General features: G+C 39.2%; 1 protein-coding gene across 1 annotated transcript; it reads right to left on the bottom strand.

The window, feature by feature from the left end:
• Nucleotides 1-722: 722 nt before the first annotated feature.
• On the bottom strand, nucleotides 723-16,832 carry LOC128139082 (cytosolic beta-glucosidase-like). Its single transcript, XM_052781019.1, is given in 6 exon segments — nucleotides 723-1,315; nucleotides 1,318-1,496; nucleotides 1,498-1,543; nucleotides 6,527-6,754; nucleotides 10,928-11,000; nucleotides 16,815-16,832. Coding segments are annotated over 6 exon segments (918 nt in total). The 3' UTR covers nucleotides 723-941.
• Nucleotides 16,833-17,343: the final 511 nt, after the last annotated feature.

Here is a 17,343-nt window from a genome sequence, read left to right on the forward strand (position 1 = left end):
TTTAAATGGTGGCTTTTAAAATTTCCTGTAAAATCAGCCTGAAATACTCCCATCGTTGACTGTCATCAAGTAGAGCAGGGTCACTTTGGGAAAACCCATTCTCAGTGATGTAAATTATAGGGTTATTATATGTATCCTAGAACAAGAGAGCATAAGTTTTATTCAGAACAGATGTAAGAAAGCCCATAAAATCAGATGCATTACCCTCTATCTTTTCTGAGCTACAAACTAAAACTAGTTTTCATCAAATTGCACTGACCCTATTAACTTAATTTTCCATGAGCTGACCTTTTATGACTAACAATGGAAAAGAAAAACTGTGCAAATATCCATGAAGACAGTGAAATGACTTATTTTAATGAGAAGACTAAAATATCTTTCCAGCATTAGCATCTGCTTATTGTCACTGCTCTTTAACCCCTTGGTACTGGCAGTTACCACACGTCCCATTGCCAGGAGTAGATGCATGCCAGGAAAGCCTTACTGCTGGCATCAGAAAGATCATTTCTGGAGTTCAAAAGATGATATAACACTGGTGTGTCATTTCAAACTGTAAAATAGCTATCAAGTACAAAGGCAACAGGAAAACACTAAGGCTTCTACTTTTTATAGCATGCAAAAATCAAATTAAGAATCCCAAGGTGACTTGTTTATTTATATCTTGTACAGTGTCTTATGCCATCCAGATGGGCTCCTCAAAAAAACCCAAATCACCGGTATTACTCATTGGATTCTCAGATCCCCTCATTGGCCAGCTAAGAGTGGTAAAATTGTCTTGTGACCCTCAGGTCATTCCTTGATATAACACAGAAGTCACTGCAAACTCCATGGTACTACAGCCAGTCATAAACTCCCAGTTGCAACAGGCCAAGAAGGATCCATTATTTGCTCAGCTTCACAGTCCATTGAAACACTTAGTCTGCATTTTCTTGGTCTTAAGTTTAACAGTTGAGAGCAAAGAAGTCAGCAGTACCTATGATCACCATTTTTTCCTCTTTAGTGAATTCCAGAAGCCTTGATGATAAGTAGCCTTGCTTTGAATACATTGCAGAAATCCAGGACTTCATGATGGCTGGATATTCACCAGCAGTAAATATGGTCCTGACAAACCCATCTAAGGTAAAGGACAGGTACCCTTTAGTTGCTTTTTGATCTACTACAGAATTCGCAGAGGTTCTACCAATCTGAGTTAAGAGCTATAGGCACAAGTCCACTTTGTTTTCTTCAAATACCTTACTGCAACTGTGTCAGGCTTTAGCATGAGCTTTTATCACATTATAAGCTGCCTTGTAAGCTCTGGTACCAATGCTGGGGCTACAGCTTTTTCACAAGCACCTACAGCAACAACATAAGGCTCATTAATAGTGATCACTCAGTCTCCAAATGTTCTGAAGCAATACCTTGCATGAATATCAAAGGTCTTGATGATCTTTTCAGATCTCCAGCCACCTTCATCTTCTAAGGACTGAGGTAAGCCAAAGTGATACAGGGAGCAGGATGCCATTTCCCGGGTTACTACTGATTTTGCTGTAATAATTGACTCCTGAAAATACTAAAAGAAACAAAAAAGGGTTAACTTAATAACTTTTTTACATTTTAACACATGAAGAAACCTAACTGCACATTTTCTCTGTTATGAGATGCAAATATTTCCTCTCAACTGCATGCTGACTACTGTTACAAGACCCCAAAGTTGGCAAAAATGCTCAGCACACAAAATCTTCCAACCAGGCACATAAAATGAAATGAGGATGCAAATTTTCAAAATAGATCAGTGGACAGCAACTCCCCAGGAGAAACATAATTCTGATGGGTGCTGGTCACATGAAAATATAATCCTTTCATTTAAATGCTTGAATGGCAGCCTGGCTTCATGTACAAGGCACAAGCGTGTTGGAAAAATCCTGACACTTGAGAGCCTGACAGGTAGATTCATTCTAATGAAAGCATTTCTCTCCTTGAGAACTCTGTCTTTTAAAAAGTTTAGTGCCACACTTAGCAAGGTAACTAAGCTGATCTTTTATGATTTGAACTTGGTTAGCTGGGTGAGCTGTTTCCTCTAGACTGTTCCATTCTCCATCACTGTCTGTGCCAGCATCAAGACAAAGAAGATACTGTCAATGCATTCAATATTTTGCAATGGTGTGAATTCAATGGTTCCCTCATTAGATCTATATGACATTTAAGGCTTTTCTTTGGGGTCTACTAGATTTTAGATGGAGTTTAGGGCACTGGTCGCTTTAGCCACCAACTTGAATGGCTTGGCAATAGTTTATCCAAGAAACCAACTCTCTTCCTTTTATGCTGCCACTGCTGCAGACTGCTCAGTCCCTCTAACTGCAAGCAGGAATTAGCTCACCTCTCTAAAAGCTCATGACTTCCAACCTTTCTTGTCCCCCCTTGATAAGACAGAGATCGACTTTAATTTCCTGGATGTGTTGTTAAAGCTGGGCAGTACTGGGGATGCAGTTCTACAGGCTTAAAAGGAATTCACCTTCTGTTCAGATTTAGCAGTGGTTGACATGAATATGTTTCCTAAGGGACTATTTTTATGCTGCTGAGAGGTCACTGTAAGTTTAAATATCAGGATACCTTAAGCTCTCGTATAGGCTCTTTTAATTTTGCTTACATCCAAACACAACTACATTGCTTTTAAGCCTTCTGAAAACACTAGATATTGCAAAACACATCATGAGCTCTGGTTCAAAGAGTATCAGTTATCTTGCTCTTTTACTTGAACTGTCTGGTTTAGTGCAGTAATTGGAAAAGGCCAACAGTGGCCTTGAATTATTATTTGTTAAGCTAAGAGGCTCCAGCCAGGAATAGGTCTCCATCATGCTGGTGGAATGTAGAAATCAGTCAGCCTTTGCTTCAGAGACTTGGGCTAAATATACCAACGTGTTTAAGAACCTTAGAAACCTAAAATTCATAAAAATTTTGTGGGTCTTAGACTACCACATATCCTAATAAGACATAAGTGCTTATGAAATGTCTATCCCAAGGCCTTGGCTGTATTGAAACCCAGAACTGAGGAAGGTCTAAAGAAGTTGAAAACACAGCAGAAAGGAGGAGGAACAACACTAAATTGCAAAGGTTAACAAAATGTATGCTTAGGACGTTACATATGGTTTAGATTATTACTCTTAACAGTTTCTGAACCAGAGATTTTGTTTAATCCAAAGCAGGAAACTTGTTCATTAGTAAATATGTCTGTACTATATTGTACTATGTATTCCCCTGTATTTTCAGGTTCAGCTTACTGCATATTGATATTTAAAAATGCCAACACAGAACCCCATACTGCCGCCTTCTTAAAAGGACAGCATTAGACTTCAAATTATCCTAACTTCAAATGACTGATCGTAAGGATTTCCATCAAATGGCTCTTTTAAGACAACATTTACTGCAGCAATCAATTATGAACCCCAGATTTAGACAGTGCCTTCTCCTAAACAAACAGGTGCATACACATCCTTTAGCACAGCAAGACTCAATAAGTTTGTTTACAAAGTAATTCACAATAAATCTCACAGGTAGTTTACTTTTCCTTCCGAATGCAGCACCAGAAAAACACATTAAATTCTGAGGAGATACGTGCCTGTGCCTGAGAATGCACCCACGTAAAAGTGGAAGGAATACACAAGAATTCTAAATTTTGAAAGGTAAATTCTTGCAATTTGCAAGAGCAATTAGGAGCAAATACAGTTTGTTACTGTTACTTTTATTGACTTCAGTGGGACTGGGTGTGTATTAACTGTTTGCTGGTGGGACTACAAGGTTTACTATCTAAGCTTAAACTGGGAAAAAAGAAATCCTTTGCTGGTACAGGATCCGGTTCTGCCATATTGAGAGTAATGCTTGCCTAGAAGACACTAGCATTTCTCATTCTAATTTTCAGATCATAAATTACTTAGTACACTTTATAACATTTAAGTGCAACCAGCTATCATTCATTTTTTACGTCTCAATTAAACACCAATACTGGAAAAGATTTATGCTTTGTGTTAGGAAATTAAGAGAAATAGAACTGCATCCCTGAAAAATGTAAATGTCAAGTCAAGTTTCCAGATTGTCTCATACCTTCCAGAGTAGCCTGATTTAGTTGTATGGCTGTGTCTGTGGGTCAGCTAGAAGCAGAAATACAGAAGAAAACGTTCTTCCAAGAAACTGTGTATATAAGGCTTTTGTGGAGACACCCCAAAATTTGGGGATTAGAGACATTAAGGAGCATTTTCTCACTGGAAAGTGAAGGATTGTTCTTTTCTCCTTTCTGTCGTCTTCTCTCCCCTTCATGCTGAAGTGAGGCATAACACCAAACTCTCCCAGACTCAATACCCCCCTGACTACTACTTCTGTCTCCCTCCACACTGACACCTAGTGTTTAGCAGCTAACTTGTTCTGCTCAGGGCACCTTCTAGGGTAAAAATAACTGTACGAAAATACTTTAAAAACAAACTTGGTGTAAGTTTTAACCTAAAACCTGACACATCGTAAGAACAATACACCTACAACATCGCTGCTTTAAAAGACCCTACCCCCACCGAGTCAGAAACAGAATGGTTTTAAAGGTTTTCAAATGTCCTACATCTTAGGTGTGAAATTGGTAGTGAATCAGTTGGTGTGAATGATTTTATTTGAAAGGACATTGCTCTAAGCTTTCTAATTCTTCACATGCTCTTTGTAAAAATGTTTATATAGAAGATGATGGCCTTTCCATGCTATGCAGCTACAATTGCTTCAACAGATCACTGCACAAGAGAAGTGAACTCCTGCCTAATGAAAGCTGGCCTACTTGGAGTTCCTCCAATGCCCTTTTGTTAAATGTAAAGTTCATAATATTAATCAGGCAACTGCTTATACTGGAGATCAAGTGAACATTTTCTGAAATTACAGCTGAGTTTTGTCAAAATGTTAGCTTTCCTTACCAAGTACATTCAGAATGCTTGCTATCTGCTACTCTGACGTCTATATAACAAAGCCCATTCAGTAGGCAGCTCTGTGGGGTTGTACAGTGCCTGCAGTCGCAGCTGAAGGAATATCAGTACAGGAAAGAAACCACAAGGACTCAGCCAAATTTAAATTCAACAGACCACAAAAAGCATTCCTAGGGAAAAGCAAGCTGTGCCAGTGAAAGTGGGCCACATATTGTAAATTTTGGTGGCAAAGGAAAGGCTTCCATTGAAGCCTCCCTGGGATGCTGGCACGGTTTTTGCAGTCATGCTCTGCAGGGGAAAATGGCTGGTTGGTCTGTTTACAGTAGATTCACCAGCCCCCCTTTCTGAATTCTTGAAACAAAGGCTCCTCCACTCTCTGATGAAAACCGTAATCTGCAGGATGCAGAGGACAGGCTGCTGCCTATTGAACAGCCAAACTCTACATGACCAAAATTCTGCAGAAAAATATTGTTTCTGCTAGTATCTTCCTTGTACAGATCAGGATAACCTGAAGAGCATTTTCCAAGAAATGCTTTTGCTTTGTAGCCTTCCATCTTTGCAATCTTCAAACCAGGGGAAGAAAAGAATTGCCACGGCAAACACTGCCCCAGAAGTACAAAGATATATATCTTCTTGGTAGAACTGAGATTCAGAAGAGTAGGAGGCAGAACTGAGATTCAGAAGTTCATCCAAATCTACTTTGCTTTTTTCTCCTTGGAACATTTTCCTTCCAGCATACAAGAGACTTCAGCCAACTACTTTGATTCTCCCATCCTTTCTGGTTCAGCTTCAGTTGCTTTTATGCTTCACAATTCTATTTCTTCTTTCTTCCATTCCCTACCTTCTGCAGGCAAAGGTGCCATTTCCTATCTTTTCCTAGTGAGTGACCTTAATCTCTCCCCCAGTCCATACCAATGGAATTAAAATAAACAAATCAGAAGCATAACAAATTTTATATGTGACTTCTAGCAATCTGACCAGCTTGTTTATGTGCTGTACCCCTTTTCACTTTTACACTGTCTGCTGAGACCGTGACAACTCTTCTCTTCAGAGCAGGGACTGACTTGTGTTTGTCACAGAACTAAGCACAGTTCCTAGCTGAGTCTGAAGAATCCTCTCTACTTTGCTAAAGACAATATCTGGGAAAAGTATGTCCTTCTTAGCGCAAAACAGTCGATGTGAAGTTCAGTACATCAGAGTATACTGATAAACTATCTAAATGCATTTGCCAAATAAGATACTTGTCTATTGTAAGCCATCCAAAAATATCCTCATGGCTAGGATCCCTGTAAGTATAAACATTCTGATGAAGCAAAATGATTTAGAGCTACAATTTAAAAAAATGGAGTAAGCAAAAAGATACATAGGAAACATAATACTAATCCTATCCCAAAAGATTGTGCTATCCAAGGGGATCTAGAATATTAATTAGTAAGTTGTTGCAAACCTATAAAAAATCATCCCATAATTACTCTGAAAAAAGTTGCAATTTCAAAGCTACACTGCAGAATAGCATACTGGATTAATTATGCCAGACTGCAGCAATAACCTTGAATTAAAGCTGCAACCTTCTATTTTTAAGAAACAATTGCCTTTCTGGTTGATGAAACCTGTCGTCCCATCAGGTAACAGACGTGACCAGGAAAGAGAAAAGCGATAATGAGTCAATCCAAGCTGTTTGATACATTTCAAATCTTCCTCCCACAGAGTGTAGCTGCCACAAGCTACATCACCAGTCTGGTTCTTGAAAACTCGATCTCCTCCCTGATGGGTGAATGTGTCCCAGACATTAGGGTCCTTTCCATCTGCATTCCAGTCTTCTGCTTGAAAAACAAAACTTGGTCATGACAATTTTGACATCAAAAGACATATGTTGAATGTAAATATTTATCACAAGGTAGGCACAAACCCCTCAAAATCCTATAAGCAAAATAAGCAGTATTCCCTCCCTGCTCCTCATATCATTTAAAGTAACTAGAAACTTTCAAGCATTAGTATGTATTTGCATTAGGTTTTGCATTTATTCATATTTTTGCTTACTGCTAATTATTTGAAAATCCTGTTTTAAAAAGCATTCAGAGTTCTGACACTCTTCATACTTCCTTAGCCAAAAATCAGATGTTGCAACTCTTGAGATATTACAGGTTTTACAAAGGCCATTTTCTAATGCAGCTTCCATCCATAAATGTAAAAGATCAGTCCATATCAAAGAAAGCCTTTAGGGTATGAGAAATACATCCAACAAATAGGCACTTACGGCTTTCTGGATGTCCTTTGAAAATCCTGACAGTCTGTTAAAAAGAAAGGAATGCCATTATAAGCCATGGCCCTAGGCATATACAAGCTGAATTAATAACATAGCTCTGCAAAACTTCTGCTTTTTGCTTAGCCAAACGTTCACAGAAATGAATTTTGAGTGCTCAAAACCCCCGCACCATTTTCTTCACTTTCATAGTTTGGGGAAATTTCTTTGCAATTCCAAAATTGAGGTAGACAGATTAACTTTAAAATATTCAAAATTTAGCTGCTGTTTGAGATTACACAGTACTAACATCACATAGTATTTAAAACAAATAAATGCACCTTTCTTCATGACAAGCTTCTTTGTCTTTCCAGAGCAATGCAGTAGCTGAGGCAAACAATTCATTTTTAACGTGGAGAGCTCTGTAAACTTACACCCCTGCAAAGTGTGATTTTATCATAAAATTTCAGATAACTCCAAAATGGCCAACCTCATTTACCAGCAAGGTTTTTCAGAGCCCCAGTGAATGCACTGTTCCAGGGTTACTCTTTAAAAACTAAAATGACATTGTGTGTTAAAATCATGTATAAATTAAATATCAGCTAGGTTGTAAGATTAATAACTATATAATAGCTACATATCAATCCTCAATAAAAGTGTTTTAATAATCAATTAGTATCATAGAAATTAGAGATGGAGGAGAACTATTAGGAGGTCATTGAGTCCATCCCCTGCCAACACAAGATTGCTCCCTTAAGTATATTCAGTACTTAATACACATCTGTCTTATTAAATCTAAGTTTAATGCAAGGTTAAGCATATTGAAGACACTTAATTTAAAGCATTACTAAAATCTGTAATATCACTTCTATAACCTAGCTTTTCAAAGATCATTGTCACTTTTCATGTTCTTTACAGAATTTTATTGCAGCACACGAACACCGATACATCTACATTTGGTTGGTCAGTAAATTAAACTCTTACATGGGACAACCTTCAAAGTAGGTCAAATTTTAGATCCAGACAGCTGAATTTCTCTTAATCTCAGATTTTATCACAGACTTTGTGTTCTGTCTCTATGCTCCTTGGAAAAATACAGTACTAAAATTTTTCTATATCCTGCTTCTGATTTCAAATATGCCTGCTGAAATAAATAGACATTTTGGATAAGTGCAGCAAATAACAAATAACAGTAATTCTTTGGTGGTACCTAGAATTTAGAAGCCTTTAAGAGCAGGCTTCCTGCACCATATCTATATGATATAGCTCTTTTTTCACTACAGTGGGAGTGAAGGGAGGCCAAAAGCTGCCATAATGGGCAGCTAACACACCTTCATTTAAGAATCAGCAGCTAGAGCACATGCTGAACGATTACTTTTTTGTCTGCCTTCCTCCAGCAAAGGAGGTGGGAGGGAGGAGGAGAAGCATTTGATTTTCAGCAGAGTATGACACTGCTACTCCAGTGGTCATTAGCCACTATGAAGCCCTGACTGGGGCTGTAGCAAACAGATCCACTTTCAAGCATTCCTCATGCTGTTCGAAGAGCCTCTCTGTACAGTGTAGAGTATCTGAGCTAGCTAAATGAAGTGTAGGAAGCAATCTAGCCCAGGCAACAGAAAGCTCCACATACACTAACGTATCCTGCTGAGCCACAATTAGTCTGCAGAGAGCTCTGCTCTGCTTCAATGAACCGAGCGTGCACCTCTAAGCTTGCTCAGAAACCTCCACGCTACACAGCACTTCATAGTGTAGACATACCCTGAGTTTTAGTGAGCTTTGGGCCAGGAAAAAACAGTGATGAGGAACTAATTTTACATTTCAAACACATAGGTGAGACTTAGCTACCAAATCATCACATAGCATGTCATCAAATGATTAATATAAATTATCATGAAATGTGATGCATGTTCCCCATTCTCTGTAATTATTACAATGGAATAAGATAGAATGCTTTTCCATTCAAGTGAAGCCATTGAAGCAGGAATATTACTGATCAGAGTCTTTAAGATTTCATGTGCTTTTCCAACTTAGCTTTTCTTCTAATTCAGCTGTGCTTTCACTTCTTGGAGTGAAATTTTCTCGGCCTGGTCTCTGCCCAAAAGGTGAAATTTTGTTTGAATTAATGCAGTTCAACTATTTGGCATATGAAAGAAATGAAGAAAACCACTTTTACCATTACGAGAATTTTGTGCAACTTTTCCCTCTCTCAAAAAAAAAAAAAAAAGGAAAAAAAAAAATCAAGCAGAGGGTTGAAATTTAGCATAGAAATGGCCTTCAGTAAGAAGAAGTGCTTTTGAGTGTTCTGGTGCAAATTGATTTTGATTTGACTGAGTCATGAACCTTTGAAATCTGCACTTTGAGCATGCAGAGTACAATTGGTATGATTTTTTAGCACTTTGAAATATACAGAGTGGAGAAGGTTGTGCTATGCATAAATACATAGCTGACAGTGAAAAATAAAGTAGCCTGTCAGCCCTTGCCTCATCCACTGTGTATCTTGTGATATGTGCAGCAACTGAGTTTGGACTCTACAAGAACTATTGCTTCAATCATGCTGCCTCTAAGTCGGAAGCTGCACAGCTTCCAAAGCTTTCAGGAGGAGGAATTCCCTGTTGAGTTTCGTACTTCTGTGGGAAAAGGGTCATTTGAGTAGTGTCTAGACCACATTATAGATTTTTTTTTTTTTTAACGTTTCTCCCACTCAGAAGCCTCTAGGAAAGCTCATTAAAAATACATTAAGAGAACATTAAAGTTGCGCATCTAGCCACTCAACAGGCAGGAAATTATAATGTCATTCTATATGCACACACAATTCACATTTTAAAAATTAGTTAGTAGAGCTATGCGCATTGCAGGACCTAAGTTAGAATATGGCCCAGAATATTGATTCCCCGGGAACAGTGAGCTGTTCAGTCTATTAGGTGAAGCTAACTGAGCTCGTTAAAAGGTACCAGGCATGGGCAAGTACTATCGCTTTCAGCAATAACCAAGAACTAAAGGCTACATCCTCAAAGACAATTTTAGATCTACAACTCCCATTTAGGTACTGAAATCAATGGGAGTTAAGTGCCTGTATGCTGCAGGGTATAATATGAGAAAATCAGATCTATATGTATTTTAAAGGTCTCTAAACACACATTTATGAAAGGATAAAGTTTGGGGGGGGGGTTATGGTTGTAGGTGTCCCTGTACCTTATGGGTTTAGATTCCCTAATCTGCCACATATTTTCATATCAAGCTGGGCAAATCATTTTATCAGCACCTCCATTCAGTTGGGAACATGATACATGTCCCCATGGGAGGGCCTCCACAAGTCCAACTGTTAACCTCTCAGTTCACTGTTTTTCATATTCTTTGGAGATGAATTCCTAACTGAGGACCCTTTGTGAGTACCAATGTCTGATGAGGTAGTTCTCCGATCCACTCTTGGAATAGTCGATAGTAATCTACTTAAATTAGCTCTAGAGAAAGGAAATACTCAAGAACTAGTCGGAAAATTACTTACATCTCCTTTTCTTCACCCACTCTCAATAGCTAGCGAAAGGTTCCTCCTCCATATTTCTGAGATTTGAAACATCTTTTACCCTCTTCTTACTGCTCAGGCCAGAAGTGTTTAAACACAAGTCCTACATGGATTTGCATCAGATGTAGCATCTACATAACAAGGCAAAGATCAAACACTCTCCTACACGGATCCAGACTTTCATTCACTTAAAACTTCCTTAACACTTTGGCAGCTAAAAATTGACACCTTCAATTTGATACACTGCTGTAGCTGCACCCCAAGCAAATCCAACTGGAAAAGCAATATCCTCTGGCACCGGCTGCAGAGGACAGGTGAATACACAGCATTATGCGATGCTATGGAGATGCCGGCTTCATTTGCAGACAACGGTTTCTGGCTCGATCGCTCTTCCACTTGTTACAAGCAGATTTTTTATTGAAGACAAAAATAAACCCTGCGCAGCTTCACACACTGAAGGGCAAGCCACGCACTTTGCATATCTCAGGATTAAAGCGGAGAGGTTCAGTCAGCTAACAGTGAAAGTGGAAAAGGCAGCAGTGGAAAAGCCTAGGGTTGTCACGGTAAAAGGACTCCACCTACTACGGAGCATTAGTACACCGAACAGATCCCTGTTCCCTTCACTTCCCTCTCACCTCCCACCTCCCAGGCAAAGGACTTTGTGGACCCTCTACTCAACATAAATCCTTTAGTCACCAGGCAAAAAGTCCTTTCCACTCCTTTCAGCTTCAAAATCCAGCAGCACCTCTTCTTCTCTGGCATCAAATTTACATTTTTTTCTCTCCCAACACCAAAACAACTTGCCTGCAGTAGGTGAGAAAGGATGTTTCAGCCATTGCATGTTTAGCAGTGGAAACCAATGAGTAGAAGAGGAAGATCTGTATGGGAGTACAGACAGAACAGCTATCTTTCTCCTTCTTTAAAATCCCATGAATGCTCATTTTTTCTAGAGCAGCAATGACAACCTTATGGCATGTTTGCCAGAATCAGCATCTGCAAAACCAGCCCTCAGGTCTCTTCCTCTACCTTCTGTCAATGTTGTTACTGCTCTCCTGTCAGCAGGCTGAGAAGGGAGCAGCAGCAGCAGGAGGACGAGTCAGGGTACGTATGGCTGTAACAAGTGGGATGGGCTGAAAGTAGTTTACTGTCCCTTCTCAGAAAACTGCAACACCTGGCACGCTAGATGGCACTACTGCAATTTTTTTTTTTTGACTTACAGGAGTTTTTTCCCCATTTATTATAATAGTATATCCACACCGCTTTTGCCAAGGTCAGTATCTGCACATATTGGACTGCTAGACAATAACGAATGACCACTACTATTTTTATTTCTTCTTTACTCTTCTTGCACCCCTTTGATTTTGAAATCTTTTGGCGTGAGGACCTACTCCTGCAAAGCATTATACATGTAAGTAAGTGATATTTTCTTTGATAACAAAAATAAGACAAACCTTAACATACACAAAGAGCCACTAAAACAGTTAATGCACATAGTTTTGCCAGAAATACACACAATGAAAGAGTCAACTTCTTAGGAGAAAAAATCCTTTGTAGAGATGCAGAGAAGCTGATTTAATTCCAAAGTGCACATTGCAGAACCAGACAGTGCAGATGCAATGCAAAATAAATCAGGCTTTCACAGCAGGCAAGCATTTCCTCAAGTGGCTTTCAAAAGAAAGGTAAAAGCCCCTTGAATACACAGGAACAAAGGGGGAAATGAGGCACAACATACCAACTTGTTCCCAAAACACAAGCTGACACATGGTCTAGGCAAACATACATATCCTTTACGTGTTTTATACAGATGACCAAAAATTGCTGCAATGAACTAGTTCATGTTCTCTGGTTGAAGCAGCCTCCTCAGGCTTTCATTTGTGTCCTGGTTTCAGCTGGGATAGAGTTAACTGTCTTCCTAGTAGCTGGTACAGTGCTATGTTTTGAGTTCAGAGCGAAGAATGTTGATAACACTGATGTTTTCAGTTGTTGCTCAGTAGTGTTTAGACTAATGTCAAGGATTTTTCAGCTTCTCATGCCCAGCCAGTGAGAAAGCTGGAGGGGCACAAGAAGTTGGCACAGGACACAGCCAGGGCACCTGACCCAAACTGGCCAACGGGGTATTCCATACCATGTGACGTCCCATCCAGTATAGGAACGGGGAAGTGGGGGGCAGGGATTCGCCGCTCGGGGACTGGCTGGGTGTCGGTCGGCGGGTGGTGAGCAATTGCACTGCGCATCATTTGTACATTCCAATCCTTTCATTATTGCTGTTGTCATTTTATTAGCGTTATCATTATCATTATTAGTTTCTTCTTTTCTGTTCTATTAAACCGTTCTTATCTCAACCCATGGGTTTTGCTTCTTTTCCCGATTTTCTCCCCCATCCCACTGGGTGAGGGGGAGTGAGTGAGCGGCTGCGTGGTGTTTAGTTGCTGGCTGGGGTTAAACCACGACAATTTGCAAGAAGGTAAGCATTGGACAGTTAACAGTAAAACTCACCAGGGACACCTTAAACATGATTAATAGGTATTAATGAACCAGAGTAATAATGCATATTTTTTACATCATTAAATGTTATTGGTAGGTACCTCTGAAAATGTAAGTGACATTAAATCTTTTCCCAGAAAATGATACAATTCAATTTCACAAGAGATATAATAAATATGTAACTCAATAATAGGGCAAGCGGGGCAGACAGGAGATAGTAGCAATAAAAACCCAATAAAAAGTTTTCTAAAAATGTGTAACCATAAAAACAAGGCTAAAAAGTGTCACTGCTGATTCCCTAGCAGGAATCAACAGAGACAGAGATGGGTTTTAGGAAAGATTGAGTGGGAGGAAAATATTCCATAAGCAGTCTGGGGAAGAGTGAACAAAATTTGCCTCAGAGGTTAAGGCAGATTCACAGTAATGAGGTAGCAGGCTATGCCAGATAAGTAGGCAGATACTGAAAGATGCAGAGCTTCAAAATTCAGAGAAGCTGCGTTTATAGCAACTAATCTCAAACTCCTCCAGCAACCCAAATTCTAGATTTGTGACCCCACTTCTGGTTGTATTGCTGTACTCATGAACCGCTCCTTCTTGCAGTAGTGGGACTTGCAATTATATTTCCATTAGACCCACTGCATGTCACGGCCCCTAGGATGCACCCGCCTTCTTACTCTGATAATTTTCCCTACATCTAACAAGTAACCTGACCCCAACCTGAATTTCAGTATTTCACTGTCCCATTGTTTTATTCAACGCATGTAAGTACAAAACTATAAGAGATCTCAGTTCTACCTAGAGGCAAATTTTTTCCAGACTAGGTTTAGGGTTTTTACATTTGCACTGACACAGACTATATGTAACTAAATGAGCTTAAGCCAAATATTCCTAGGAAAAATCAAGCAGTTCTTGGATATCCAAATGTATTTGGACAAAGATATTTTTGGCAAGTCAATAAAGATCAAGAGTAATTGCCCCTGATGCTAAGGGTTGGCAATCTAACTTTATAAAATGCTAGGTATTATATTAAGGTGAAGGATGGACGGGCTTTGGTGTTGGGCCCTTAAGTCATGTGGGATTAATTATTATCAGAGGAATTGTGTCTTGTCAAAATGAGTTTTTCCTGACTGAATTGATGTTTCCTAATGTCACATTATAAATATGTTTAATGGTATTTACTGCGGAATTTAGAAATTAAACTTTGAAGGGGTTGTGAAAATTAAAATCTCTTTACTGAAATTTTACACTGTGCAGGAACAGAAGGATATAGCTACTTTGGAAGCAAGACTGTAAGTCTCTGAAACAGCCAAAGATAGAAGTTCACATATTCTGTGAGTTGTCTTTGTAATTGCTACTCATAAATTTAGCTTCCCTCCCTGGCAACATAATGGAACAGCTATTGAGAAAACAAATTTACTAAAACACTTTGAAGTCTGCCAGACAAACTTGATTTTTTAATAGTAATACAAAATTAATGAATAGAGAGCAGAAGCTATACTGTCACATGTCTGAATATTAGCAGTATACTTTTCTTTAGGATATTTTAGCACTGAGCTTAAGGTGTTCTCAATTAAGTTATGGAGACAGTTTCCACTTTACACTGTGGCTACAGTAGAAGATTCCTAACTTTGATCCTCTAAATTGAGCCTTAATTAGAAGCCTCTGCTGGATTGTTGATTAGCCTTTCTTCTCCCATCTCCAATGTGTCAAAATTCTGTTGCCAAACTTAAATCAAATTGGAAATGAACTATCATGTTGAGTGAAATGAAGGGTGATGACAAACAATGAAGGGTAATGATAAACAATAACTTTGAAGGGAGGCATTTAGTGCAGTACACAAAGATTAGTATTACTTCTGATCTCATTTAATAGCTTCAATAATGAGCTAGAAGAGGGAGTAAATGGTACATTAATGAACTCTGCAGATCTATTAAACTAGGAGGAGCTGAGCACACTGCTGAAAATGGAGAAATAATACAAGAGGTCATGGAAAGATTAGAAACAGGCAGAATATTGCAATGAGATTCAGTTTAGAAAACAGAAGAATAATATTTGGGTAAAAAAATCAACAGATGGTAACAGGTAAAAATCTGGAGAGCTGTAATGCTGGAAGAGATTTAAATTAAGAACATCAGGAAAACTAGGCAAGAATCTGTAACTGAGCAGCAGAGAAAAACAGTGAAATTTGGGCAAAACTATTATAGAATAAGCAAAGAAGTAATGACTTATCTTAAAGCAGCTCTACAACCATCAGCTCTCTTCTGTATTTAGTCTGGGCACTGGAAAAACAGACTATCAGTCAGATGGTTAGAGATTTTGCAGCTATGGAATTTTTTCCTGGAAGAAAACTTGAAAGTAAGCCATCCATTTAACAAAGTGTTGTCCTTCATGAAGTGAATGACATAAGAGTGAGCCACTGGCTAAAAGACCATAAAAGAGCATGAGACTGAACAAATGAAATATTCTCCCACTGCTTCTGGTAATTGCATCATGCAGCTTGAATTTTTTGATATTGCTGAGGAAACTGCCGAGGTAATGCCAGCTGCTATGAGCTTTCCAATACCAGATATATGTGCACAATATCTTGGAGAGCTAAAGGTAGTTGTGAGCAAGTTAATTCCAGTTGAGAAGCTCACACAAATTAATCTTGCTGCGAATAACTTGACACAAGCTACAGCGGAGTGCCAAACTAGTGTTACATCACTCCCTGTACCAGAGACAGTTTCGACAATTCTGCACGGCACAGCATTAAGATGCATAGTACATATGTAAAGTGATATTCCAGATTGGTCATCAGTCTTCAAAAGTCCTTAGTAGCTCTTGGCTGTTGAAGGCGTCGTCCTTTATTGCTGAGTGCCTCCAAATGGTATTTTTAAGTGGGCTTGGGCGCTCAGGAGTTTGTCACTGTCACTATGTCGTGACCCAACACTGAGTGTGCAGAGAGCAGGGCGTTGATCCACAGCTTTAAATTTGCACACTTCAGTAGAAAACCTGGCAAAAGCCCTTTCATGTAAAACCATGCTCTATTCATTTGTAACTCTGCACATCCTGCCATTCCAAGCTCCTGGATTGTTCACCTAGAAGGTGAACAAGCTTAAAAACAATGAGCCACCGTGCAAAAATGTCAGCATAAAAAAAGGAAAAACCAACATAAAAAATACCAGAAGCATAGACAGACCCCCTGGTCCCTTGTGAATGCAACTTGTTTGCTGAGACAGCAACCCTTCACTCTGTTTCAGGGAGAGCTGCCTACATTTTCCAGAAATTGAGAGTTTCGAGACATTTGTAGAGCTACCTAATGGCAAACTTGCTTGATGTGATTTTGCCAGGAAAATATCTGCTGTACCTAATCAGATTGGCTGCAGCTGGTTAGAATGACACATCTGAATGATTTTAAACTAAACTTGTTAACATTTTTAAAATAGAAGGCAAAGAAGTCTTACGTGTGTGAAAGCAGCAGTTTCCCTATTTAAGTCATGAGTCTGTAGGCTATTTCACTACACAGCTGAATTTTCAAAACCTTGTACATAAAATCTTTGCTGCACATAACAAGTTCTACTTTAAAACCAGTATGCCCCATTTTTTTACAGTATGTACACTTCAAAATCCCAGCACCTTATCCAAGGCTTACCTCACTCTGGAACACCATTTAAGTGTCCATATGAACCTAGAGGTCAAATCTGACTCTTCTGAAAATGTGGGCCCACTATCTGGTTGTTTTGATGCTTCTGAAACTTCTCACTTGTTAACAGCTAAATCATATTTACCCTTAGAAACATGTCATATCACTTGGGTTTTATTCCTGGGAGATTATATATGTGATGTCTGTATTATTCTCTTACTCTAACACTCACAACTTACATATTTCCCAGCACAGCACTGATCTCTCTTTTTTTTTTTTCACTTGCTCCTGACCCCACATGCCATCAACAAGAAGAAGCCAAAGCACAGCAGAGCCTCCGGAGAGTGTAGCCCCCACCCCATGCACACATCGACCCACAGCCCCTGCTGCCATCGCATTCCCAGGAGGCAGAAGTGTGTGCTCCTGTCACATCACACAGGGGGTAAAAACATTGCTGAGAAGTTTGAACATTTACAGGGATGATGAAGCTTTGTCCTCAGCCTATCAACTCTCCATGAATATCAGTGGAAATCACTAG

The sequence above is a fragment of the Harpia harpyja genome, chromosome 2 (genome assembly GCF_026419915.1).
Source record: "Harpia harpyja isolate bHarHar1 chromosome 2, bHarHar1 primary haplotype, whole genome shotgun sequence".
In the NCBI taxonomy this organism is placed as follows: domain Eukaryota; kingdom Metazoa; phylum Chordata; class Aves; order Accipitriformes; family Accipitridae; genus Harpia; species Harpia harpyja.